This window comes from Lepisma saccharinum, chromosome 19 (assembly GCF_977018435.1).
Source record: "Lepisma saccharinum chromosome 19, izLepSacc3.1, whole genome shotgun sequence".
Lineage (NCBI taxonomy): Eukaryota > Metazoa > Arthropoda > Insecta > Zygentoma > Lepismatidae > Lepisma > Lepisma saccharinum.
This window is the reverse complement of record NC_139247.1, coordinates 60024866-60049988: the sequence shown is the minus strand read 5'-3', so window position 1 is coordinate 60049988 and position 25123 is coordinate 60024866. Positions and strand designations below refer to the sequence as shown.

Here is a 25123-nt window from a genome sequence, read left to right as displayed (position 1 = left end):
GTGACAAAATCAAGTTAATTAAATGTAATTACGTAAATCCAATCCAACCATTGACTGCAGATTATCTAGTCTGGAAAAGGGGGGTTAACTAATTGGAGTTTTAGCACCAATCAGAATCATTCAGTGGCGTCACACAATGTAGCCAACGCACAATAGGGGTTGAATGAGAAATTTCCTAGGAGAAGATCACTGCTACGTAGTACAATGCACAACAGATAAAACAAGCCTTTTATTTAGTTCTGTTTCTCATTTTTCTGTCATCATAAGTTTATCACGATGGTGAGGCTGAATGCGTAAACGTGCCAAAGGCGTGATTCGAACCCGGGACCCGTGGCGTCTTAGCTCGATAGACTAATCACTTCGCCAAGGCGTCCGGCTGAAGCGCTGGAGGTAACTTCCTACAAGCATATTACACCGGCGATCTTGAGTGGATCTGTAAACTCAGCTGTCACGGGAATCAACCTGAAATCAGTTGAAACAACGTAACGTCAGCCTTATGCAAAAAACACCGTTAACGACAGGGAGGAACTACTTCAACGGCTTTAACGATCAAAAATTTGAATCCGCTTTAAATAGATAGCGATAACAGATCTCAGCCGAGTGGTAGTCCGAAAGTTATAGAGTCAACAGTGGTTGTCTCCAAGTGATAGATTGAATATCGGTGCTACGCTTGAGTTAGAAGCGGGGAGTTGCGCTCCCTAAATACATTACATTTCAGGACCGTGCATTATCTACTAAATCAGCAGAGAGGATCATCTCTACAGGAATCTACGGTAAACGTACATCCTTTCTTTTGTTATCATGAGTCCGACCTGTACAGTCAATAGAAGTGTTAAATCTTGAATGTAGTTCGTGTTCTCCTTATTTCACAGTTGTGAGCCCCCTTACATATAAAAGGTACCTCTCGTAGAGGCGAGTTGCTTTAGACTTGCGCAGCCTAGATTCGATCCCGAATATCCAGTAGGAGTTTTATACGATATGGAGGAAGCATGAAATACATGAAAAGAACAGAAATACAGAGTAGCTTTGATACCCTGCCACAGATTTCAACTCATAACCTATGGTTTTCAAACATCTATACTACAAGTTCAAAACGAAATCAGGTTCATATCATATCTGTAAACATGAACAGACTATTCTCGCCTCTGTAGGCTAGCTGAGTGGGAGCTTCCTGGAATATTCCAGGTTCGAGTCTCAGCCTGTGCAAAGGTGTTCTTTACCATCACTCCTTGATAATGTTCATCGTCGCGAGTATCCTAAAAGCTCAGAAAAGCAACGTAAAATATGACAAATATAAACAAGCTTATCATATGACGTCTTACGATAACTATAATTTGTACAATTCCGTTTCAATACTTTAAAAAAAAGCTATTTCCCCTGACATTAACATTTTATGCCAGAACTTCTCTTCAATCAAATTCTCTTCACAGTCAGATTGTAATTAAAGGCTTCGGAAAGTTACATTCTGACGCGTACTTAACGATCTTTAAAAAGGATTATTTGTGTGTGGTATTTTATATCATTTTTATTAAGAGGATATATTACATCTACAGGGTGAGATAAAAGTAAAAAGGTAAAGGTAAAGTGCTCCCCTGTGCTTAGCACCACGCCATGAAGGCGTATAGGGGGTGTGGGGGTAACGCCCCACACTTTCTTGATCCGGTCGTGAGTGGGGGTGATGTGATCAGCATCACGCCCCTGACCGCCTTTACCCCCCAGGGTTTCCCCCAGGTACCCATGTTATTCGACGCTGGGTGGGCGCCGGGGCCGCTTCCATCGTTAGAAAAGTTCCCGGATTTGAACCGGGAAAGTACTTTCCCCAAAATTTAGTTCTTGGTTTTCATACTTGTTCATGAACATATAGACGTCATAACTTGAACAAGTACCCCGTGTGTAAGTGGCGAGACTTGGCAACTTGTTCGTGTTAATTTGTTTTCCGATGTTGGATTGTCACTGTTTCGAGAAAGCGACTTTTATTCCACCCTGTATATAGGTGAGGTGCTTCCGTACCTTCCTCATAAGCCTAGATTGCTCATACTTTATCGGCTGCTGTAGAATTCACAGACAAATAGTTCTAAATCACAGGTTATACGTTCACAGTTTTCCCTGGTAATTTCCCACTTATTCTCATGGCCTACCTCTTCCATATATTAAGGCAGTATATTCAGCAAACTAATACGCAGGTACAACAATTTAAAAAGGAATAATTAAAATCTTCCAGACATTTATACGTAATGACTAATATAACAAATAGCTATAACAATAAGCGCAGAATATAATACAGTAAAACCTCGTTAATCCGGACAGGAAAAAGGCAAAAAAAAAAAACAACAGAATGCAAGGTTTTAAATGTGGCTAGAAGTCAACAAGAGAACTTCCCAAAGAAAAGGCAGTCAACCACTGATGAAATTCTGTTTCCCGCAGACGTTGTACTGTACTGTATAGTGTATTAAGGCCTATGTCCTTTAAATACACCATAATAAACGTGTTTTGTTGCTATAAACGGAGTTTTAATGCACTTTCTACTGTTCTTTTATGTTATTTCAGTTAATCCGGACGTTCGTTAAACCGGTCAATTTATCCCCCCAGTAGTCCGGATTAACGTGGTTTTACTGTATTGTGAGAATGTCAAATAAACAATATTTAACTGGTGCGATAACATTAGTTTACCACATATAAACCCAAGGTAATTAGCATTATGTCTAAACCTTCAGAATATAAATATCATTTTTAAGATTGAAATATTCAGGTTATTAGTTAACCAACAGTTGCTACAAACACGTCATATTAGTAAAGCGTTTATGCTCGCTTGTACAGTTTTCACAGTTCTATGACACACTTTCAGACTCTTTGGGTCGACAACCACACTGAATATTGCATGCTGCACTGCTTAAAAAATTTGTTTCCTTGTCACCCGAAAGAATCACGCCAAGCTAAAAATTCTTTCAAAGCACAATCAGAATTTACTACCCGACGGCTACCAGACACCCAAAGGAACACTTTGTGAAAATTAAGACGGACATCACTGCAAGGATTTTATATCCGTGTCTTATTATTATTTCAAACAATAGCCTCGTGAATGTCCCCAAGGATTACTGAGAATTAGACGAAAACACACCGTAAGATTACCATCCCAGTGGCATTAGACTTGCATCAACGTTGAAGTAATGTTTTTGCCAGCTTCTCAAGTATCCTTTTATGCTCCATACTGTACATTTTTTATTACATGGGTCGTGAATGTCCATCACAATATTACAGTGACATTTACGAGCATTGTAAAAGCACATCTGGCAAACATTCCTATGTTTGTACTGCCTTTAACGTATTCTGACGTGAAACAAGAATATTCACTTTAGATTTTGCAAGAGCGGTTACGACCTTCTGCATCGCTTTTCTACCTGCTTGGGTTAAAGGCAACGATGAGGATGAGTGATGTAATGGATGTTCGAACGTGGGACCTGGCTTCGAAGAACCTTCACGGTCACTCCATTATACAGGGTGTCCCAAATAAAACTATACCCATACTGGCGCAAACAAAACTATACCAAATAAAACGATCAATTAAGCACAGTTTTATTTACTGCAATAGTGTTCAAGACATTGCAAGAGCAGGTGTTGGAAGTGACCGTACCCAGGCCAAAGGCACAAATCGACCTTATTTTCCTTTGGGTCACTGCGGGTACAGTTTTATGTGGGCAACCCTGTAGATAGAATAAATTGGTCTGTCGTCTTTAAAGATAACCCAAAGATCAATGATTCACTATTAAATAACTTATCTACGTAGTATGAAAGAGAACATATAATTATGCTAATACTGAGTCATTCGGATCCCACTTTAAACTGTAGTACAGTCCCGATTAGCTAATCTGTGCATGAAGTGGACTTAGAACATCAATTCAAACTTAATTCATCAATTGAATACTGAGTGAAAGTTCTGAACTTAAAACAGACACCTTAACCTCCATATCGTGGTAGGTCGGACACCTTAACACCTTGTTCATGTGGAGGAAATAACACTTCCTCTCCACGTGTCAGAATCCAACATGCGCTGCCTGAAGGGCTGCGATATCGCACAGAGGCTTCGTTATTACGTCATTGCGTAAGAGTTTCTTTTACCTCTGGAGGCAATAATAAACATGATTCCATCAAACTGGTACACTTGAAAGCGAGATATAAATAAGTCGGCTCCGCGCGCAGTACTGTCCAAAAGTTTGAAGTTTTCAATCTTTCTTAACTCTGATACCCTATCTCGCAATTACGACTTTCTCTAAAAATGCGCTAAGATTAGGTGAGCTTAGGTTACCTACAGAATAGAGCACTATCACAAATTGAAATTGATACACTAGCATTCCTTCTGTGCTCTCGGCAAAGGATGCTAAAGGATCTCCTTATTGACAGAAGAAAAATGTTCCCTTTCAACTCGCTCATTTCACTTACAAGCCCGCTCCCCATCTTCCGCAACTACCATTTTGGTCCATCGCTCTCTTTCGAGAGGAACAGGGGAGACCTCACACGTGGAAGAGCAGGCAGTCCCAGTAAACCAAGGGGGTGATTCACAGATCATTTACATCCTTTTACTTTTCCATCAATTTTCTTCTCAGTGGATCAGATATCGAATTTGTCTTCGGATTTCTTGAGTCCATGGTGCGTCCCAAACCACCAGTGAAGAATTCAAGGTGTTATATTTTTAATACACACCGTTCTGCAACAACTCTCAATAATTGTGCATACGTTATGCCTGGAAGATTAGTATCTTATGTTCAATCTCTCTCTGCGAGTGTCACATGGATAGTTTAAAACTTAGTGCCACGATTAGACGCTCTTTACAAGTACGATGATAGCAGTCATTAGCTTATAATTAGAGCCCGGAAGTTTGGCAAAATGCCTCTTTTTATCTACTGCATATATTGATAAAATTTTTCAGGATATACGTTTCTTATGTTGTTTCGAATGTTTTGGAAGCCTTTTCATTTTGCCTATTTTGCCTATTTGGGACCCCACTGCCTATTTTGAATTATAATGCCTTTTTTGCCTTTTTCAATGAAATTTGACATTTTTAAAAAAAATGTGTATATAAATTATTTTTCTCCCAAAAAACGTTGTTGGCATTTATTTGTCTTCCGTTTATTATGTGAATAATTTTCGCCTTATTTAAGTAATATTGAACTCACGCATGTTTCAACATTGCTGAAGGAGAAAAGTGTGAGAAAAAAGTATTTCATGCTGAGTCAGGATATTGCCTTTCGGTTAACATTTCTTGTGCATGATTGACTGCTGAAGTGGACAGGTTGATTTCGAACACAAGGAAAATATTTCTGAAATCTCCTTCTCGAACCCGAAAATTTCAGGAAGTTGCGATTGAGCTTAGTTTACCTCAGCAACCAGTCTTGACGAGATAGGGAACCTGGATATCAGCAGCTATATATTATGCTAACAACCTTCAAAAAATCAGTGAGGTGATCGATGATCTTCCAGAAAATGAAGCGGCTTCAATTCGTGAAGTGAAAAAACTCCTGTGCTATTCAAGTTTACTTTTGCACATTATGGTGCATTGCCAGAGACAATTACAATTATAGCATCCATGAAAATCTTCGAGGAATCTATGCAGCAGATGATGGAAGTGCCAGGAGAAAAGGGGTGAGCTGTTGCGGAAAAGTGCTAACGGGTAGTGAGTGCAAATGAGGACTTGAAACAATTGAAAACAATTTGTGATATTCTAAAAGGTGAAAATGCTGTTACCAAAATGAGTCCAGCTACATTAGCTTGTTATATGTATGCTCCAATAACTTCTGTCGAAGTAGAAAGATCATTTTCTATTATGAAAAACATTCTCTCTGACAGACGACTATCAATGAATATTGAGAACTTAAAAAGCACCTTGTAGTTATGTGCAATCAAGACGGAGAAAATTGAAATGCTCTTCCCAATTTAGATTTTAACATTTTGCCAGAAATTATAGATAAAAGTAAGCGACTTCTAAATGTGCCTTTTTTCGGTTTATTTTGCCTTTTTTTTCATTTTTAGTGCCTATTTACCACATTATAAATGCCTTTTTGCCTGCCTATTTTAACGAAAATAAATGCCTGAACTTCCGGGCTCTACTTATAATGATCATATGAGTTTGATTTTTCGTTTTAACTTCACTTTGTGCACAGTAAGGCCAATCGGGACTGGACCTACAGTTTAAAGTTGGATCCGAACCAACTTGTGCCTCCACCGTTTATCAAACCTGGGACACATTGATTACAAGGCAACAACGTTACCACTACGCCATCGGGGAGGCCTATAATAATCATATACATCAGGCTTTGGCAACTAGCTTGCATTTGCACCAGCGAGCGCTCAGTCTAGGAAACCTTCCTACTCCAAAAGAGAAACACTGAACCTGTCGAAGGCTGATTGATTGATTTGCTTTATTTTACTTCGCTTTTTGTGCCACGTTTGGCTAATTTGCGAAGATGGGGATGATTAAAGTGATGAATGGCCACTCACAAACATCCATGTCCAGGTCAGGATTCGAACCCGGTACCCCTGGCGTCGTAGCGCAATGTGCTAACCACTCCGCCACGGGGGCCGGCGACCAGTCGAAGACAAACAGAAAAATAAATGCTTGTATGTATTCGTAAGGTCTGTAACATCCCATAGGCAATGCAACATTTTCCTACTACGTCACAACGTTATTTAAAACTCATGGTCATGCTTTTTTTTCCTTCTACGGTTTTTATTGAAACCGAAGCAAACACGGAAACGAAGTTGGTTAAATTTCACCAGAGTACATGCCGTGTAAACTTTCCATCCCTCCAGAGGACCTTCAACGGATGAATTGAGTTCGAATCTCGCCGCATACACTACAGAAGCGGCTTTTCAATCTGTCAAGCTCCATGGGTAAACCAGCGACCTTCATCAAACCGCGACACAAAGCAAATATTCACACACGAACAAATACATAGAGTTTTAAACTTGAAACTTGGTTTTTAACGTGAATTCAATTTCCCAACTGTAAAGTGCAAGGATATTGGCGTGTATGTATGTAATGTCTACAACCGAAAATGTGTTTTGGATATTTGAGGAAATCTATCAGACTTGATCCTACTTTACCGAAATATAGGGTGTCCCTAAAGTCTCCATACATGGGAAATGTCACTTAAAAATAAGGTTTCATGGAATATACTCAACGTGGCAGCCTTCCAGAGTTCGGTACTGGTCAGTACGTTCTCGAAATTAAATTTGTATGGGTTAATGCGCTTTTCGCGGCTCAATAATACCTTGGCATCTCGCCTGCAAAGATATAATATTATTCCATTGTATGGAGACTTTTGGAACACCTTGTACCTTCGACCTTCTAAAACAACATTTGGTTAAGTCCATGTGCCTTCACCGGGGATCGAACCCGCGGCCCCTTAATTACAGAGCGACAAGCTACCAATAAGCCATCTTTCTTTTTGTAATAAAAAGGAAACCCTTTGCGGTGGTTTTCGCTGTCAATGACTTCCAATTCTTTCATGTGTCAGTTTTTCACAATTCTCTATTTTCACTTTCAGGACCAAGGATTCGAACCCGGGACCCCTGGCGTCGGAGCAAGCTGCGCTAACCACTCCTCCACGGAGGTTGACCATCTGGGGCACCCTCCAGAGCCTTATTTCGAGATTTGCTTTATACGTATTGCAATGGCAAGATATGGTTAAGACTTAAACATCCACTAAAGTTTATATGTTCCGAAAAGCTCTCTTAAGGGCATTTACCAACTTCATCTCAAAATGTGTATGAGACTACAATCAGAAATATTAAAAATTGGCCCATTAATTGTAATAGAGTCGAATATACCTTAAACATACAGAACCCTGAGTTCGATTTATTTTTTGTCACTCTTCGACCAGTTTTGGCAAAGCGCAACTATGAGGATAAGTAATGTTTAGAGAAATGGATGAAGAACAAGACAACACGCACAGAGGTTCGTACTGCCTGTGGGCCCAGGGGCCAGAACCTTATTGTTCTGCAAGGATACAGTTTCTGGTGGCGAACTACGTAGAAGACAGGTTGACTTGTATGTGCCCTAATACACACACAAGCTTAAATAACATCAAATCTATTTGATGCACTGTAAACACATCGATTTATGCACTGAAATATGTTTTTTTGACCTTCTCCAAGACTTTTACTGTTTGATTCATTCTTGTACTTCGTTTCTAAACGTAAGGTTGAAGCAAGTGAGTCCACGACCCACCAACCACGAGGCCTTAAGCCAATAAAATCATTCACGCGAATTTATGAGATCCCGAAAAATCTGAATTCATAATTTTTCACTCGCCAATTAAATCTCTAATAAACAATTAATTTATATCTGTTGAAGGCACTTCCTGAAACGCGAGGCCGCGGGCAAGTGCCTGAGCTATCCACACCTAGGGTTGGATCTGCAGATGACACGGTTTCAACACACGACAAAAGCATGTATGCACCTACGAGTTGGATTGTTTCAAGCTAATTAAATGGAAACTTCCTAAATTCCCAAACGTCAAACAAACTGCACCTAGCTACATAACTGGGTCAACGTGTTATCTCTGATAGATATTCTTGACTAGAACCCAGCTTTTGTGGTTTGCCCACAAATGGATAAATACATTATTTAAATGATTTCATTGTTTCATCCCTTTATGTAAATGATCTACATTATATTAGCCGTGAAACTAAAATGAGATATTCATTCAAAGTGACTAATGTAACAACTTCATTTTGTTTACAATGGATTTTTCATTCCAATAATATTTCATTACTTTAGACATAAACAGCAGACAACCGAACTTTTGACATAGTTGTACAAAACCTGACTATTAGTTTGTAACTATTTATGCGTTCCCTGAGACACATGACATTTCTATTGAAACTCCATTAGTTTTGAATAACAAAATGTAAGCGAAATAGGTCCATACGCCTATTTACGTCTTAGCAAATTAAGTGATAAAGAATGCCATTTCTCATCTAAAGAATATCAGTTTTTGTGGAGAGTATATATAAACTAAAAGATAGTTCTGTAAAATCTAATGCATATTGGGAAACTAGTGTAAAACACAGCAAAATGTTTCTGTTGAGAAAAATGCTGCAAGGAGAGGATTTCGTTCGAGCCTCAAATAGTTCGTTCGGAAGACGCTAGATAGCGTACGTAATTAAGAGCTTCTTCGCACGGTAGTGGACCCTGAAATATGGATCATAAAGTAAAAGACGCAAGTGAAATTGAAACTTAAGTGAAGATAGTCATCATCTCCAGTAGTTAAACCATCTTACTAATACATAGTGACATATGAAAATGAAATAGATGATTGTGGCCTGACAATACTAGGGCGGATATTTTACATACATGAGTCTACGATTATTGTCACAATATAATGATATTCCATTCAATGCATGGAACCGCTGTTGAGGTTTGAGTAGGATATTGTCCTCCTTCGTGTGACATTGATTAGCGTACTGGACCATAGGTTGGAATCCTGTGAAACGCATGACTATTCCAGGATGCATTATATCAACTGGACGTTCAGAATGGTAGAAAAGGGGCGTTAAATTTCGATGATACAATGCTAATATACATGTAATATTAGTACTTTCTAAGCAAGAAAAGCACGTTTATAGCTATTTTTTAACTACCTTCATCAAAATTATTACAATGATGCTAAACTTAGTATTTTTTAAGATCTTGTAGGTTTGGTCAAATCCATTTTACTTGATATCATTTCAGTAACATTTTTATTGAATGAATGTTTGGAGTCGACATCCCCTTTAATCTCAAGTCTTGCCCTATTTCCCGTTTTATTACCCCAGTTTTTACGACAATAATATGATTTGTATATTGCGGGTTAAGCTTTTTACCAAAAATGTTTTTCGGTTTATGGTCTTACCCGATGTCATCTTCGTTTCGGCCAAAACCCTGTTTCCGTTAAAGAAATATGGTCTCCGAAACTTTTCATCCAAAAACTCCGTTCGCTCCACGAGTGGCCATCCACCCCCGACCCCCGGCGGAGTTGGAGGTCTCGGGGGTGTAGTAATTCCTCAGTTGTCCATCAAAAGAATCACCCCCCCCCTTTTCTCCCCCCGCGCGCAGTTGAAGTGTGGAGGCTCGCCAGCCAAGTAAATCGATTATCCAAGAAGTTGGTTGCTCTTCTGGGAGAGAGTCTAACCAATGGGCGGGAATTATCTTTCGTCTGAGGAAGGGCTTTTCGGAGATATCCCTGTTTCCGTCCCAATTTCTTGTTCCCATTGACATCGGCTCGGAATCAATGTCCCTTTCTTCTCTGTTTGCAGCTGAGAAAGCTGTTGACGGCGATGTCACAAGATCTTACACGTGGTCTACAAACAGGAATCGTGGGTGAAAGGAAAGATCACATAACTGAACCTCTGAAAGGAGGCACACTGTCTTTGCATTCGAAGATTGTGTGCTCCAGTTACAGGACCTAACCAAAGCAACAAACCAAAATTGTTTACTTTTTCATGCCCTTCTTTCATTTTTCTTAACCTTTATTTATGTGAACCCTACTTAGGTAAATTTAGAAATTAGCAATTAAGAAAACAAAACATTTATTTAATGCAAAAACACTAGCAAAAGGTCAGTAAGATGAAAACTGAAGCTGTATTTAACAAGAGATGGGGCAGTGCCACTTGCGCCGGTAGATAAAATCGTGCCACTTGCATCGATTGAGGAGTGTGAGAGAAAATTGCGGGCCGCTTGCGCCGCTGGGCATATTTATATTTGGCAACGTCGCAGTGAATCAAAACACAGGTGTACACTTGTTTACAAGAAGTGACTGCACCGGACTGCGTCTAAAATTGTTAGTTGTGTGGACGTCTCAGTGAGAGTAACACGAATCTCTTAGAAACAACGAAAGCGAAGCCTCTTCTCCAGTACTTAGGGCACGAATATCGTAAAATACATGAAAACAAGGACTCCATAACATGGGTAAGTACTTTTTGTTTGTTTCTTACTATTTATCTTACTTGCTTGTGTTATTATTTTATTGTTTTATTTTATTATTTACATATTACTAACAGTTAAACATATAACATATAAACAGTTTATTTATGTAGTTGTAGAAAGTTATTTCTGTTTATAATGTTTTGATTTACTTAATAAATTGTAGAAATTTATTTCTGTTTATAATCCTTTACTGTAGTTTATAGTTTGTAAACCTTTCGATTCACTACGTTGCCAAATGTAAATATAAAATTGCCCAGCGGCGCAAGCGACACGCTATTTTCTCTCACACTCCTCAATCGGTGCAAGTGGCACGACCCCACAGGAGATATTCAATTTGCTTTATCTATTAATGCATTCTGGACTGCCTTTGGAAGACTTTGGAGGCTCTGGAATTTAGACTCACAGCCAGTATAATTATATGTGGGGCTCGTGTTGTCGTCCTTAGTATTTGTGATTGTCCTCTCATCCATCTTATCTTACCACCATTCATCCTCATCTTCGCGATTAGCAAAAGGGGCGTTTCGTTGAGTTGAGGGGACTATTTTCAAGGGTATAGATCAGATTAAGCTGTATAACAAGGAAGCAAAATAATTTTGAAAAAGTTCGATATTAATTTATTGAGAAAATTTCAGATACAGCACGTAGCCATTTTACACTGAAATCAGTAACAATGAAAAGAAGAAAAATAAAAATAACAAAATAAGACAAAAGATCAATATAAATAAGTCAAGACAGCACAATTAAATATTATTTAGCAACATATGTTCTGATGGTTGACCGAAAGGCGTACTCTGTGGAAAATACACCAGCACTTGATGGGAGGTCGTTATATTGAGTGGGAAATCTGTGGAGGAGCGATCTTTTTTGAATTCCCAGTCTAGGCTTTTTTGTGTAAAATAGATTAATGTTGCGTGTTGAGCGCATAGGCACTCGAAAGTGGAATTCCTGGAGGAGCGTGTTGCAACGGATTTTGCCGTTGACAATTTTGTAAAGATACCTAAAATCATTCAGTAAATGGCGTTGATAGGGAGTCTGTAAGTTTAGAAATTGCAGGAGATGTGGTGTTGGAAAGTTGCGTAATGAGGGAACCCTGTAACCAACTATAGCCAGGAAAAAGTTAAGAACAGATTCGATTCTGGAGAGAGCTGAGTGGGACATGACATGGACCAGACGGGAGAGCAGTATTCTATTATTCGGGAGATGAATGATTTGAAGTACAAGGTGATGGCTGAGATGTCATCTTTTTGGATAGACCACATATATTTACCTCTAGAATTATTTGTAGTAAAGTGTGGGTTAATCTCTTTACGAAAAAAAGGTGGACGTAGCATACAAGAATTCAATTACGTTCTTATGTTTGTACGAAAAGCCAAAACTCAGACTCTTCCCTGCGTGGAAATGGAAAACATCTCTTTTACGCATGCGAACGCAATGAGAGCTACGCACTTCAATAAAACCGGGGCAGTTTTCCCCTCACGACGAGGTAGGGAGTTTAATTGCTACCTGTGCATTAGCACAATACTGGAACCTCTTCTACATTTGCATCATTCCAAATAGGGATTGGGAGGGGGAGACTACATTTTGCATTTTATTGGCTCATAAAAGCAGAAGGCTCATTTCGGGACCATGGTTCGCCGGCGTAAAGGAATGTCTTCAATGGGTTCTTAAAAATAAGCGTTAGGCAATTTAGTTCTTTGCGAGAGCGTATGAATGGATGTGAGATAAAAAAGGTACCATTTTCCATTACTCTAAATTGTAGTCTTGAACGTCATGCCCAGGAAACGCTTACGTTATTTTTAAAATTTTCATTAACTGTATTTGTAATCTCTTATTTACCCTCTTTTGTCTTTATTCCTTATTCTTCTGCGCCATCTTATTTTTCTTCCTTACTTTTATCTCCTGTTTTATTCACTGTTCTTAGCTCTTATTATGCAAGTTTTACCTGTTGTGTTCGCAGGTTTATGGCTTGTTTTGCTTTAGTGATACATAATTTACTTTCATATTCTATATGCAATTTCTTTACTGCCAATTTTGGCTAATCGCGACTATGAGTTTGAATAAAAGTTAAACGAAATTGATAAAGGGATACTATAAAACAATGCCCATGCCTGGGCCCGAACCAGAAACCTACGATAATAACATCTACCTTTGTTTTGAAAATATTAATTTAAAATTATTCTTAACTTTCTCACGCATTAGCTACCAGCCGTTCGCAGCAGCGAGCACTGCTTCGCTTCGCCCACTCGCTTCTTCCTCTTAGGTGAGGCGTTGTTCCACAGGTTCCTGGGAGGTGGTACAGGGTCGAATGCAGGAAAGTTTGGCATAGCGCGGCATATGTCATTGTGTCTATCATTGTGTATTTCTTCACTCGTCGAGATTTAATTAGAGCCGTACGAAAGCGAAGTAAAATAAGCGAAGACAGAATTACATGATAATACAAGAACGAAACACCACACATGATTGACCTAAAGTTTCAATTTGAATCCGAACCACTACGTGCCTCCATGGGGACCGAACCAGGGTCCTCATGGGTTGTATGTAGGGTATAATACGTGTACTCCACTGCCTTCTAAAAGGATCAGCCTTTACACAGCCCAGAACCGCGGTGGTTCCAGACGGCAAGGCGACCGACTGTCACGCGGGAAAACCGGATTCGAATCCCGGAGTAGGTAATTTCAAGCGGAAAATTTTCCTGCACTGTCCCTGAGTGAAGCGGCTCTGGGGTTCACCCAGTATTTTAACAAATGGATTCCTGGTGGGAAGTTAAAACAGCCGGAGCGTGGTGCTGACCACATCTTGTCACAAATTGCTTAGATTCCCTCATATGCCTTCACGATATGTTCGAATTTGCACGAGGTAGCTTTGCCTGTTTTTTACACACAAAGCTTCTACACTCGTTAATATCCTTCATCACTCTTCATCATTCAGCAGATCTTGTAGCATCTAGAAGATAGAGAGAAGTAGCAGAATTCCTCGCAAAACATCCAAATGAAGAAACAAAGAATAATCCGCTTTTTAGTCGGAGAATTTAGCACTTAACCGTTATTGTGAACCGGAACATTGATGACCTAAGGGGCACTACAGACTCCGATTCAACATTGCAATAAAAGCAGAGGCAAACAAACGTATAATCAAAGAGACCGACCGGGGCAGTAAAAAAAAGCTTACGTTCGACGCAACGAACGCGGATTTACGCTAACGATTCCATAAACGTTGTCGAGAAACGTGTTGTTCATCGACACGCATGGAAGCACAACACTTGCGTCATACTTTGGACAGAATCATTTACACTCTGGAATGCAAATCAGAGTGATGTATCCGGGAAGGGGGATAGGGGGGGGGGGAGAAACCATATTTGTCGGACGAACGGAGAATGAGTGGCATATCGGAGCGAGAAAAGCCCTCGCTAGGAATTCTGGGTAAATTGTTACCAGGTGAAAACCACCAGTTCGCACGGGATTAAACAGATTCGTTCTGATGATTCATGCTCCCCCCACCCACCCTTTGGACCGTGCCGGAAACTTTACTGCAGTAGTTTCCGAACTTTAACTGCCGCATTTGGAGGTAGGGTTTGGGGGGAAGAGGGTGGGCGGGTGGGGATTCGACCAAACACTCAATCGATGCTGTTTCGTTCGACACCTGCTAAACGCGTACGTGCCCTGCTTGTATATGGCGTTTCCGGACATGTTGTAGTGTGTCCGTGAAGGAACGTATTCAGAGAAATATAACGTTTCTTCAATAGCTTCACATCCGCCGCTACTGTAGGTTATAGGTTCAAGTCCCGGTCTAGCTCTTGTAAGCATCCTTACATCAATTACATCATTGTCCTTGTCGCATGTTTGACTTTGATTCATTCGCTCTACTGCTACTTTTTTTTCCTAATCGCGACGATGAGGATAAGTTATGACATGATGAAATTGATGAAGGGACACTCACAAAGTACACCTTGGTTGGATTCGAACCCGGAACCCCTGGCACAGTAGCGCGTTGTAATAACCAATCCGCCACGCCCTTGTCGCATGTTGTGCAGAGTCGGGTCAAGCATGTATATGGACCGTACGGGATATAACACCTAATTAAATGGAAAGATGTTTAAAATAGTAGATTGTGTTTCGAGCGGGTTCTCTCTGGCTGTCGACCAGATGAGTTCTGGAAAGGTTTCCAAGCCATCTAGAGCTAACGTCAACATCGTCTTCAGGGTAGAAGCGAGTTCTGGAAAGGTTTTCAGGGTTTCGAGAGCTAACGAAGATAAGACTAACGTTATCTCTCGATAGCATGGACACTTTTCCAAACTGATTTCTCAGAATTTGGTATACCAGACGATATAAGATACCAATTTAATTCTACTGAATATTTCCAATTGGCCCGCCGATTTGTCTGTTAATGTCAACAATCGAACAATTCAACATCGGTCGATTAGTCTGAAACTACACATAAAAGATAATTTAGCAAACTGAAACTGTCTGTCAACATTAATTAAACAATTGTCTACAGCATGTGGCATTATAGTCATATATCCGTAACCAAATTCAAAATATTTTATAGTTAAGATGTCGATTCGTTTATACCTAATAACTCTGTTCTACACATTTCACCTTTTTTTCTGTTACAGAAAAAATAGCTGTTCCTTACTGAAACTGACCTCCTGAACACGAATATTAACTTCATTTTCTAAGATTGGCTCTTAATTTGAAGTTACTGCATGATTTATATTACCCATTAGCAATGCATTGGCCCTTATTTTCAAGATAAGCATGATTTATGTTACAAAACAATTAATCTTAAGCAATGTGGGCATCATTTTATAAATGTATTAAGAACGCCCGCAAAAGGAGGTCAGAATGCACTCCTCTCCCCCTGAGGGATCTAAGAAGAATTAATACAATTCAAAGCGTGACATTATAGCGTGAAGACTTAGATGAGAGGTGCTGTGAAAGACAGATTAAGCGTCTATGCAAATTATCTTAGTGCTGGTGATGCTTTATGATAATTTTCTTAACTGGTGGAAAGCAGAACTCTATATTTACTCCACTTTAAGGGCCTCCCCGATGGCGTAGTGGTATCGTCGTCGCCATATGAACAAGAGGTGTCGATTGCGATACCCGGTGGAAGCACATAGTGATTCGGATCCCACTTTAAACTGTAGGTTCAGTCCCGATTAGCCTTACTGTGCATAAAGTTGACTTGAAACACCAACTCAATCTAGACAATCAATCAATCCTCCACTTTAAGCACTGCCGCTCCCCCCAACACAAAATATCCTGCGGGCCCGCTTGAAATAAATTACTGAATCCTCGACAACAACATTTTTATGTTGTGTAGGAGAAAGTACCCTTTCTTTACCGGGATAGATCCTTTGAACAGTAAGAACCACTAACAGCAACGCTCTAAGAAAGAAAGTAGTTATGTAATACTATGACTGTTGAATTCCCATCCAATCTTCTCGTAAGACGTCAGAAGAGTCTCCACGAGTTGTTCATAGTTCTTTTCTCTCCTGTTCCCCAGAAAACTATGATACACATGTAGAATTGCATTCCATGTAGTTCACTCACCATCACTGAAGAATTTATTTCATATTTTCATAAGTTTCCTTAAGTTTCCACTATATTACCGTCGTGCAGAAAAACTACTTTAAGAGAGAACTTGGAGGAATCGATAAAAAGTCTCCAGTTCTCGGTCTTACGTGATATATTCATCGATGCAAAGAATCCTTTGTCATAACACACAGTCAAATCCCGTTTTGCTTCGAAAAATGGAAGAAATTCACTCGCCAGGTGATTCCATTGTTGCAGACGTAAGGCCAGAACAGAACACATGGTTCCCAAGCAGCCAAATGTGGTGAATTACTTCCCTGAATACACGACATGTCGGAATTAAGTGCTGTTGCTGGGATACTGCTTTGCCAAACAGCCACCAGTGTTGCCACGTCGCTGTATATACTGCACATACGAAATCTAACAATACTCTGGAAACACTGTACAACTGAATGTAAAATGGCCAATGTTTAGGGAATCGAAACAGCAAAGGATTGCGTGATATACTGGAATGCAACATGCCAGACCGTCAGCAGTGTTGCCATAGATACTGGAGTTGAGCTGGGTCCCTTGAATGTCCCCCCTCTCCCCTCACCAAAACGAGAGCTAATCGATCTTTTTTAATGTCATTTCTAAGTTCAGCATCCTCAGATTAGTAAACATTGGGTCCTACAAAATCTACCAAGATAACATTTTGTGTAATGAAATCAGATTCAAATGCTAAGCATGATATAAATCTATAACACACAGAGGATCTACAAATTTCTAGAATAATATCAACGCAACATATAGCTTTAGCTAGCCAATATAGATCGACTTTGTTTTTAATTAAAATTTACTTATTGAAGCTTAAGAATTTGAGATTACTGCTCCATAAATATGTAAATAATTCCAGCTTTTCAAACATGCTGTTAATCCATTTGGTATTTATTTGCAGTTGGATGAACCCAACAAAGTTACTTTTTGTTATAGAGCACAATTGGATTTTTAACGGTTTTCCATTAAAAACACTCAAACTCGCTTCATCTCGTTTAACTAGATGGAGTTAGAAACAGTTTGAATCAAGTTTCTCTCTTCAGTGTGTGCGAAATCCATGAAACATACACCTAGAACGCAAAATTAAAAAAATATATCAAAATGTGCAAAATGAAGTTTGCTTTTAATGAACGTACCACGGATGCATCGATGTGAAAATATCAATGATGCCAATACGCGTATGTAAAACACGTTATACGTATCGACAAATGACGGGCATTTTGTTCACGACGTATTCAGGCGTAAAAGAGTGCTCCCGTATGCACGTGTGGATTGTAGAGCGTGCAACGGTACTGTACCGTTGTAAGAGGTGGGAAGGAGTGAGTGAGGCGAGGGGCTTATTCGGTCGCGTTCTTGCAGTGGGAAACCTCTCGTCATTTGATTCATCTGCTCGTCACATAACGTATCCGGTTCCCCCTTTCCTATCATGAATGGGCATGTTCTATTTGTGTTTCACCACCCGTATTTGCTATAAATTGGTGTGTACATACTTATGAACCAGACTGTAGAAAAAAAATTAGGGTGGATGTTAATGATTTCATAACAACACGCGGGCCTCCTGATGGAGTAGTGGAAATGAAGTCACCTTACAATGAATCGGTTCCGGGTTCGATCCTATTGAATAGTGGTTCGGACATCACTTTAAACTGAAACTGTAGGTCTTCTCTCGATTAGCCAATGTGAGCATGAAACTTTCAATTCACGGTAGTAACGGGAATTTCATTTTAACTGTACATAATCATTTTGTAATTATTGACAAACTGGATAATCGATACCCCATTATTACTAGGTCCAATTTGGAGTACATGTTAGCAAATGCTTTGAAACGAACCTGAGAGTTTAAGGTTTTATATTTGTAAGAAGTTAAGATTTTTAAAAATGTTTCTTACTTCAAATAATGTGCAAGCTGTCACAGACGACTATAGTTAGATTGATACAGTTGTGTTTGGAACTTGTATATATGTTTATAAATACGTCATAATCTGTTCGTGTTGACGTCACTTTCTCATCTCAGCAGAGTAAGTGAATCCACCTGAATGATTTTCACCTGACGACAGACTCAGTTAGAAAACAGATGAAGGTGAGAAATCAACAGAAACGTGGTAACGGTTAATGAAATTCGAAAATAGTGTAATTGGTAATTATTTTCGTTCCATTCTGGCTATACTTGGAAATAATAATTAAGTACAGAAACTTTCGTGTATTTACGTTTGTCTTGTCCAACGCTAATTCTATATGAAAGTGTGTTTAGTGATTGTGATGTGATTTAATATGCTATAGAATTGTTCCTCTTCAGGCAGAAACGTAAGCAAATCTGTACCTGGCTTGTAAGTCCACATACGATAAATATAAGGGATTATAAAACTGCGTTTAACTTTGAATACTGTGTTGTGTTTCTTTTCTACCCAGCAAGCCCTGATGATTTGCAAAGATTCTCATGTTCCCGACTAAAGGAGTAGCGGACTAACTTTCTGAAGACTGGTGTACAACCGGGGGACGTTGCAGCTTAAGCAAACTCTAAAGGTGCTATTTCATATTTACCCGTGATGCAAGTGCGCATGATGTAAAGCTGATACCAGGTGTAGAAGTATGAAACCGGAATTGGCCGATAGATGGTGCTAGCCGCTAGTGGAGGGTGCGGAAGATCGCGTAAGCAGCGCCAGCTGCTGCCCGCCACTCCCGAGGACGTTATATCGGAACACAGTAACCCGAGTGCCAGACAGAGGAAGGTGTTGCACACCCGGAACATGTCGAGTTTTGTGCCTACGAACTACGATTTGCGGACAGCATTGGTGTTCTGTTATCATTTGAAGAAAACCGCCGCAGAATCACATCGAATGCTCGTCGAAGCTTACGGCGAACATGCTCTCGGGAAAACAGTGTTTCGAGTGGTTCAAGAAATTCAAAAGTGGCGATTTTGACTTGCGAAACGAGGAACGTGGGAAACCTCCGAAAAAGTTCGAAGACAACGAATTGCAAGGCCTTATTGGATGAAGATGATACCCAAATGCAGCAGGAGCTCGCGGAACAATTGAATGTGACGCAGAAAGCCGTTTCTCTTCGGTTGAAAGCTATGCGAAAGGTGCAGAAAGCAGGCAAATGGATTCCGCATGAACTGAATGAAAGACAGCAAGGATCCCGCAAGACCACTTGTCAAATGCTGCTCGCCAGATACAAAAGTAAGTCGTTTCTCCATCGCATAGTGACCGGCGATGAGAAATGGATATATTTGGAGAATCCTAAGCGTCGTAAATTGTGGGTGAATCCAGGCGAACCATCGACATCCACTGCAAGACCAAATCGCTTTGGAAAAAAGACACTGCTCTGTGTTTGGTGGGATCAGCGAGGCGTCATCTATTATGAGCTGCTAAAACCCGGTGAAACCGTTAACGCAGATCGCTACCAACAGAAAATGATCAATTTACATCGAGCATTACGTGACAAACGGCCGGAATATGAATCAAGGCAGCACAAGGTCATTCTGCTCCATGACAATGCCTCACCACACACAGCAAAACGGGTCCGGGAAACGATCGAGGCGTTCAAATGGGAGATAGTAGGGCATGCGGCGTATTTTCCCGACTTGGCTCCTTCAGATTATCATCTCTTTGCCTCACTGGGACACGCTCTTTCAGAACAGCGCTTCAATTCGTATGAAGATGTACGAACATGGCTCGCGGACTGGTTCGCTTCAAAAGAAGAACGTTTTTTTGGCGTGGCATTCATAACCTGCCAGAAAGGTGGGAGAAATGTGTAACTAGCAATGGAGCTTACTTTGAATAAAATATTGTTTCTCAGTTGCAAACACCAGCCGTTTACTTCTTGCAAACAAATTCCGGTTTCATACTTCTACACCTGGTAGATAGATGCAGAAACTGTGTCAAGCTGTCGTCTGTTATTGACACGTTGTTTTATTTGGACCATCATGCCATTCTCAGTTTCCTTTATTTCTCCGGAAATGTTTGTCTACGTTTGGAGAGATCGTAGTTTCTCTCGTCTGCAGGTGGTCTATTAGCTTTCTTTTTACCTTCTTTACGATCACGAAAACGGGGAAAGGGAGTGAAAGAGGCTAGCTTGGGACGGGAGATATTGTCACCAAGCTTTCACCAGGAGATTCCTCCAGAAGTAAAACCCAACAACAACGCCTGGCAATGTCGACACATTTCCACCATACTTTCAGTATAAATTTCGACACTTCAAGGGAAAGAACCATCTTTGTATAGCTTTCCAATCAGCATTCTCTGACCCTTTCGCATTCCGACATTTCATCGCGCTGCGATGAGAAATAACTTTTAGTTAAGTGTTGTGTCATTTACGAGTCTCAATTCCAACCTCTCGAGTCTAATCTTTAACGGGCTGTGAATTTGGGTTGAGTGTTGTAATAGAGCGTTCTATGGCCACTTGTCTTGTTAGTCTTGATTTAAGAACCCATCTTCAATGTCGGATTCAGGTACCTGCTTAAGTTTTAACACTTTTCGTTTGCTCCTTCCGGACTCTTCTCCAAGGTATCTACAGAGATTCTTTTGTTAATGGTTACATAATTTGCCGTCAGTCAACAGAACATATGCACTACATAGTAAATGAAGTACCAGGTGGTTATAATTAAAGTGACGGTGTTCAGAGTGGTACAGCACGGGCTGTAATGAGAGTAGCAGTCTGAAACTTCGTAGATATGCTAATGAAGCAATGCGCTCGCGAATTATGAAAAAAAAGTTCCAATTCTCGCCACCAGGGTAAAAAATGGCGCTGTAAGCAGTCACAACGTGGAATTTTCCGTAACTCTGACGTCAAAGTCGGTGACATTGCCTAACCATTGTGTGAGCTCACTGGTTGTTGTTGGTGACACTTGTTGCTTTTTCCTTTAGTAATGTTCATGTAATTCGAATAGTGAAATTGTAGAGATATTTTATTACAAAGAGTATTGTTTTCTGCGATTTATAGTGTTTTTCCTGTAACTATACCAAGTTTTGACTGCTTACAGCGCCATTTTTTACCCTGGTGGCGAGAATTGGAACTAGGTTTTTTCTTTTGCATAATTCGCGAGCGCGTTGCTTCATTAGCATATCTAAGAAGTTTCAGACTGCTACTCTCATTACAGCCCGTGCTGTACCACTCTGAACACCGTCACATTAATTATAACCACCTGGTACAATTAATGTTCTCACGTGTGTGCAAGCGTTGCTTGTGCATTTCGAGGCAACTCTCTATGTAGAGTTGCTAACTAAATAAAAATGTAGTATGTATGGTGAATTCCCTTGCGTTTGTAACATATCCATACATTTTAAGAACATGATTTTGCGACAAATGTGGATATCTCACAAACCTTACAAACATATTGATGGGAAAACGAGAAATGCATTGGTAAATTAGGAGACACCCAAATGTCAATCTCCCTTGCAAGTAGTTCACCCTGGACTGCATTTTCTAGACTACCGAGGTTCTGGCGTCTTGACTCATGGCCAGTATAAACCACCGTTGGGCTCGTGTTGTGTGCTGTACTTGCGTGTTTGTGATTGCCTTTCATTCATTTCATCTCATCACTATTCACCCTAATCTTCGCGAGTAGCCAAAAGTGTAAGAAAAGCGAAGTAAAATAAACTAAATCAATCAATCAATATGTTGACGCTGTGCTAAGGCATCTGTTTTTGAATCAGAAACAGAAGAGAGAGGTACACTCACCGGCAATAAAATGGGACATTTGTAGATCCTGAAATACTCACTTTCTTCTAAGGTCTTATGTGTGTTGCCTAATTTTACGGCTGTGGCAGAACTTGTTGAAAATTTGATATTAACCCGTGGTGCGGCAGCCCGTGAGGGCCAGGGCCTTCCTACCGAGGGCCTCACTCTCGTCTGTCGAGATGGGAGATCATTCAACCAGTTACGGGATGACGTGCGGTCAGCACGACGAGCGCCCAGTCGTTGTTGTAGCTTTCCGTGACCGGGTTACGCCACTCATTCTTAGCTCCGCAATTTCCTCACGATGGTGGCTGGCCACAGGTACCTTACAAAGGCCGAAATATCAGGAGAAAAGAAAAGTTGATACGCTTTCACCAGGAGACTCAAACCTGCGCACGTCCCGTAGCCGGAATCCAAAGCATGACGCCTTAAACAGCACAGCCACGGTGCGGGACGAACGTTTGCTACTAAAATTTACTAATGACCGTAGAGTGTAAAGAGAACAGGGAGAGAAAGGGAAAGGAATAGAATTGGAGAAAAATAGAGAAAGTCAAAGAAAGAGAAAATAGAATCTGAAGCAGAAGGGATGAGCTAAAGATATAATGAAACCAGACACAGAGAAAAACAGATATGGAGGGATCACAGATCTCAGAAGTCTTTCCCTGATTACAAACTTTATTCATATCCGCTATATGCAATGTAGAGATGTGAAAATGGTGCCAAAATGTTGGAAAACTAATCAAGTTTTTTTTGTTGCAGGTTTCAGTAACGTGGCTGTAGTGTAGCTGTGTCAGTGCCCAGAAAACAGGAAATTTTAACAAATCAGGAAAAAGCTCAGCATGTGCTCTGGTATCACGAGACCCGGTCACCAATAACAGTGCAGAGGAACTTTCAAATGTACAGAATTCTTTCGTCTAGAATATCTGCCATCAATAAGTTGGTATTTAAGAAATGAAATTTATCTTCATTCCCAAATCCTGTCAAGTCCAAGAAACATTGTATGGAAAGATGCAACCCGATATCAAGAGCATTAATTCCGGATTCCTTGGCACTGACACTACTACACTACAGCCACATTACTGAAACCTGCAACAAATAAACTTGGTTAGTTTTCCAACATTTTGGCACCACTTTCACATCTCTATATTGCATATAGCTGATATGAATAAAGTTTGTAATCAGGGAAAGACTTCTGGGACACCCGGTATTGCCTTATGTCCAACGTTGTATGGAGTCAAATAACGACAAGCGCCGTAGTGTCCTGCGCATGCGCAGAGTAACGAAGAGCGACAGATGGGAGGAGCTTCCTCTCTGACGTAAGACACAGCTGCGCGGTGATATGCGCCAAATCAGAATGGATATCAGCACGCGGCCGGAGTCTTTCTTGAACGTGCGTTGCAATCTACTGCGTCTGCGCAGAGTAAGGAAATCTGGAAGAACTAGATGATCCTCTCTGATGTCAGCAAAGGCTGCGCAGTGACGTGCGCAGCAGCACAATGGAAGCTCTTTTCGGTAGACTAACGCACTGGATGTTACGAGGAGAAGCTAAAAAGAAATAGCACCCACTTACCGTTTTATCTCTCAGGTCGTTGACTTTGCAGTGAAGAAAGACTGTGTTGCCGAGCTGGGTGGTGACGTTGGTGGAGTTGGCGAAGTCCTCGAAGAAAGGGAGAGGTTCGGGAGTCGTTTCGGCTTCCGTTTCAGTTTCGAAAAATTCGTCATAGGATTCCGTAAATGGCGAAGTGAACTCAAACCAGAAGTTCTTTGGTAGAACATCGTACGGGTCGTTTGTCTTTATAGCTGGAATGGAAGAGAAACCATTATCAGACCTCGAAATACAAGACAACTGAATATAAATATTCTGTTATTAACGTAAACCATAACAATTACCAAAGTTACCTCATTTCTGCTCAACTCTCCTATTATGACAAAGACAGAACCAAGCACTGTTTCAGGGCTGATTCACGGCATGGTGGCACGCACAATGTTGCCACTTGTATAAATATAATAATATATTAAACCACAAATGAAGCGCTTTGATCCCGATATTAGGTTACGTATAAGTAAGCATCCCGTTTCAAAGGCGACCTTTTGAACCACCCGTCCGCTTTTTTTAGGAACACTGCAGTCACTCCTGCTTATATTCGTTTGCCCGTCAAACACAGCCTTGAAATATAACATTACTTTTCTCTTCAACCAAAGTTTTAACTTATATATCATTTCTGTTAACCACGAGAGTGGAACTTAGTTTAATGTGGAGTGGCACATATAAGTTAGTTCCTATAATAGTACACTATGTGGAAGAAAGTCATTGGACACCACATGTCAGCGGATACCATTAGTTTTTTTGCAATCAATAGGAGGTCGGTCCGCCTTTGGCAGCGATAACAGCAGCCACTCGTCGTGGTAAACTAGCCACAAGTTCATGTAATACACCGAGTGGGGTCTTCCGCCATTCCTCCTGCAGTCAGTCACCAACCCTGGAAGTGTAGAAGGGCGAGGCGATCGCGACCCTAATCGGCACTCCAGTTCATCCCATAGATGTGTAATAGGGTTGAGGTCAGGGCTCTGAGCAGGCCAATCCAGTCGGGTGACATTATTTTCTACATACCACTCCATGGTAGCCCTGGAAACATGACAAGTCGCATTATCATCCTGGAACACACATTCTTCATTTCCATAGAAACGCCACAATGTGGGGAGCGTGGAGTTGTCGAGAATATCTCGGTAGGATGCAGACATCATGTGGCCATACACCGGTACCAGTGGACCCACGCCATGCCAGCTGAAACAACCCCAGAACATGATGCCGCCACTACCATATTTCACTGTGGGCACTACACACTCGGGTAACATACGTTCTCTGGGTAATCGCCATACCCACACTCTCCCATCTGATTGAAACAGTGTGAAG

At 40.6% G+C, this 25123-nt stretch overlaps 1 protein-coding gene across 2 annotated transcripts in view; it reads right to left on the bottom strand.

Annotated features, from left to right (window-relative positions):
* The window catches only part of LOC146003169 (zwei Ig domain protein zig-8-like), a 614539-nt gene that overhangs the window by 217962 nt on the left and 371454 nt on the right, over positions 1-25123 (bottom strand). For both annotated transcript variants that reach the window (XM_083141354.1, XM_083141355.1), the window contains exon 3: positions 23780-24009. In XM_083141354.1, coding sequence (XP_082997480.1) covers positions 23780-24009 — 230 coding nt within the window. The remainder of the gene's footprint in view (positions 1-23779; positions 24010-25123) is intronic.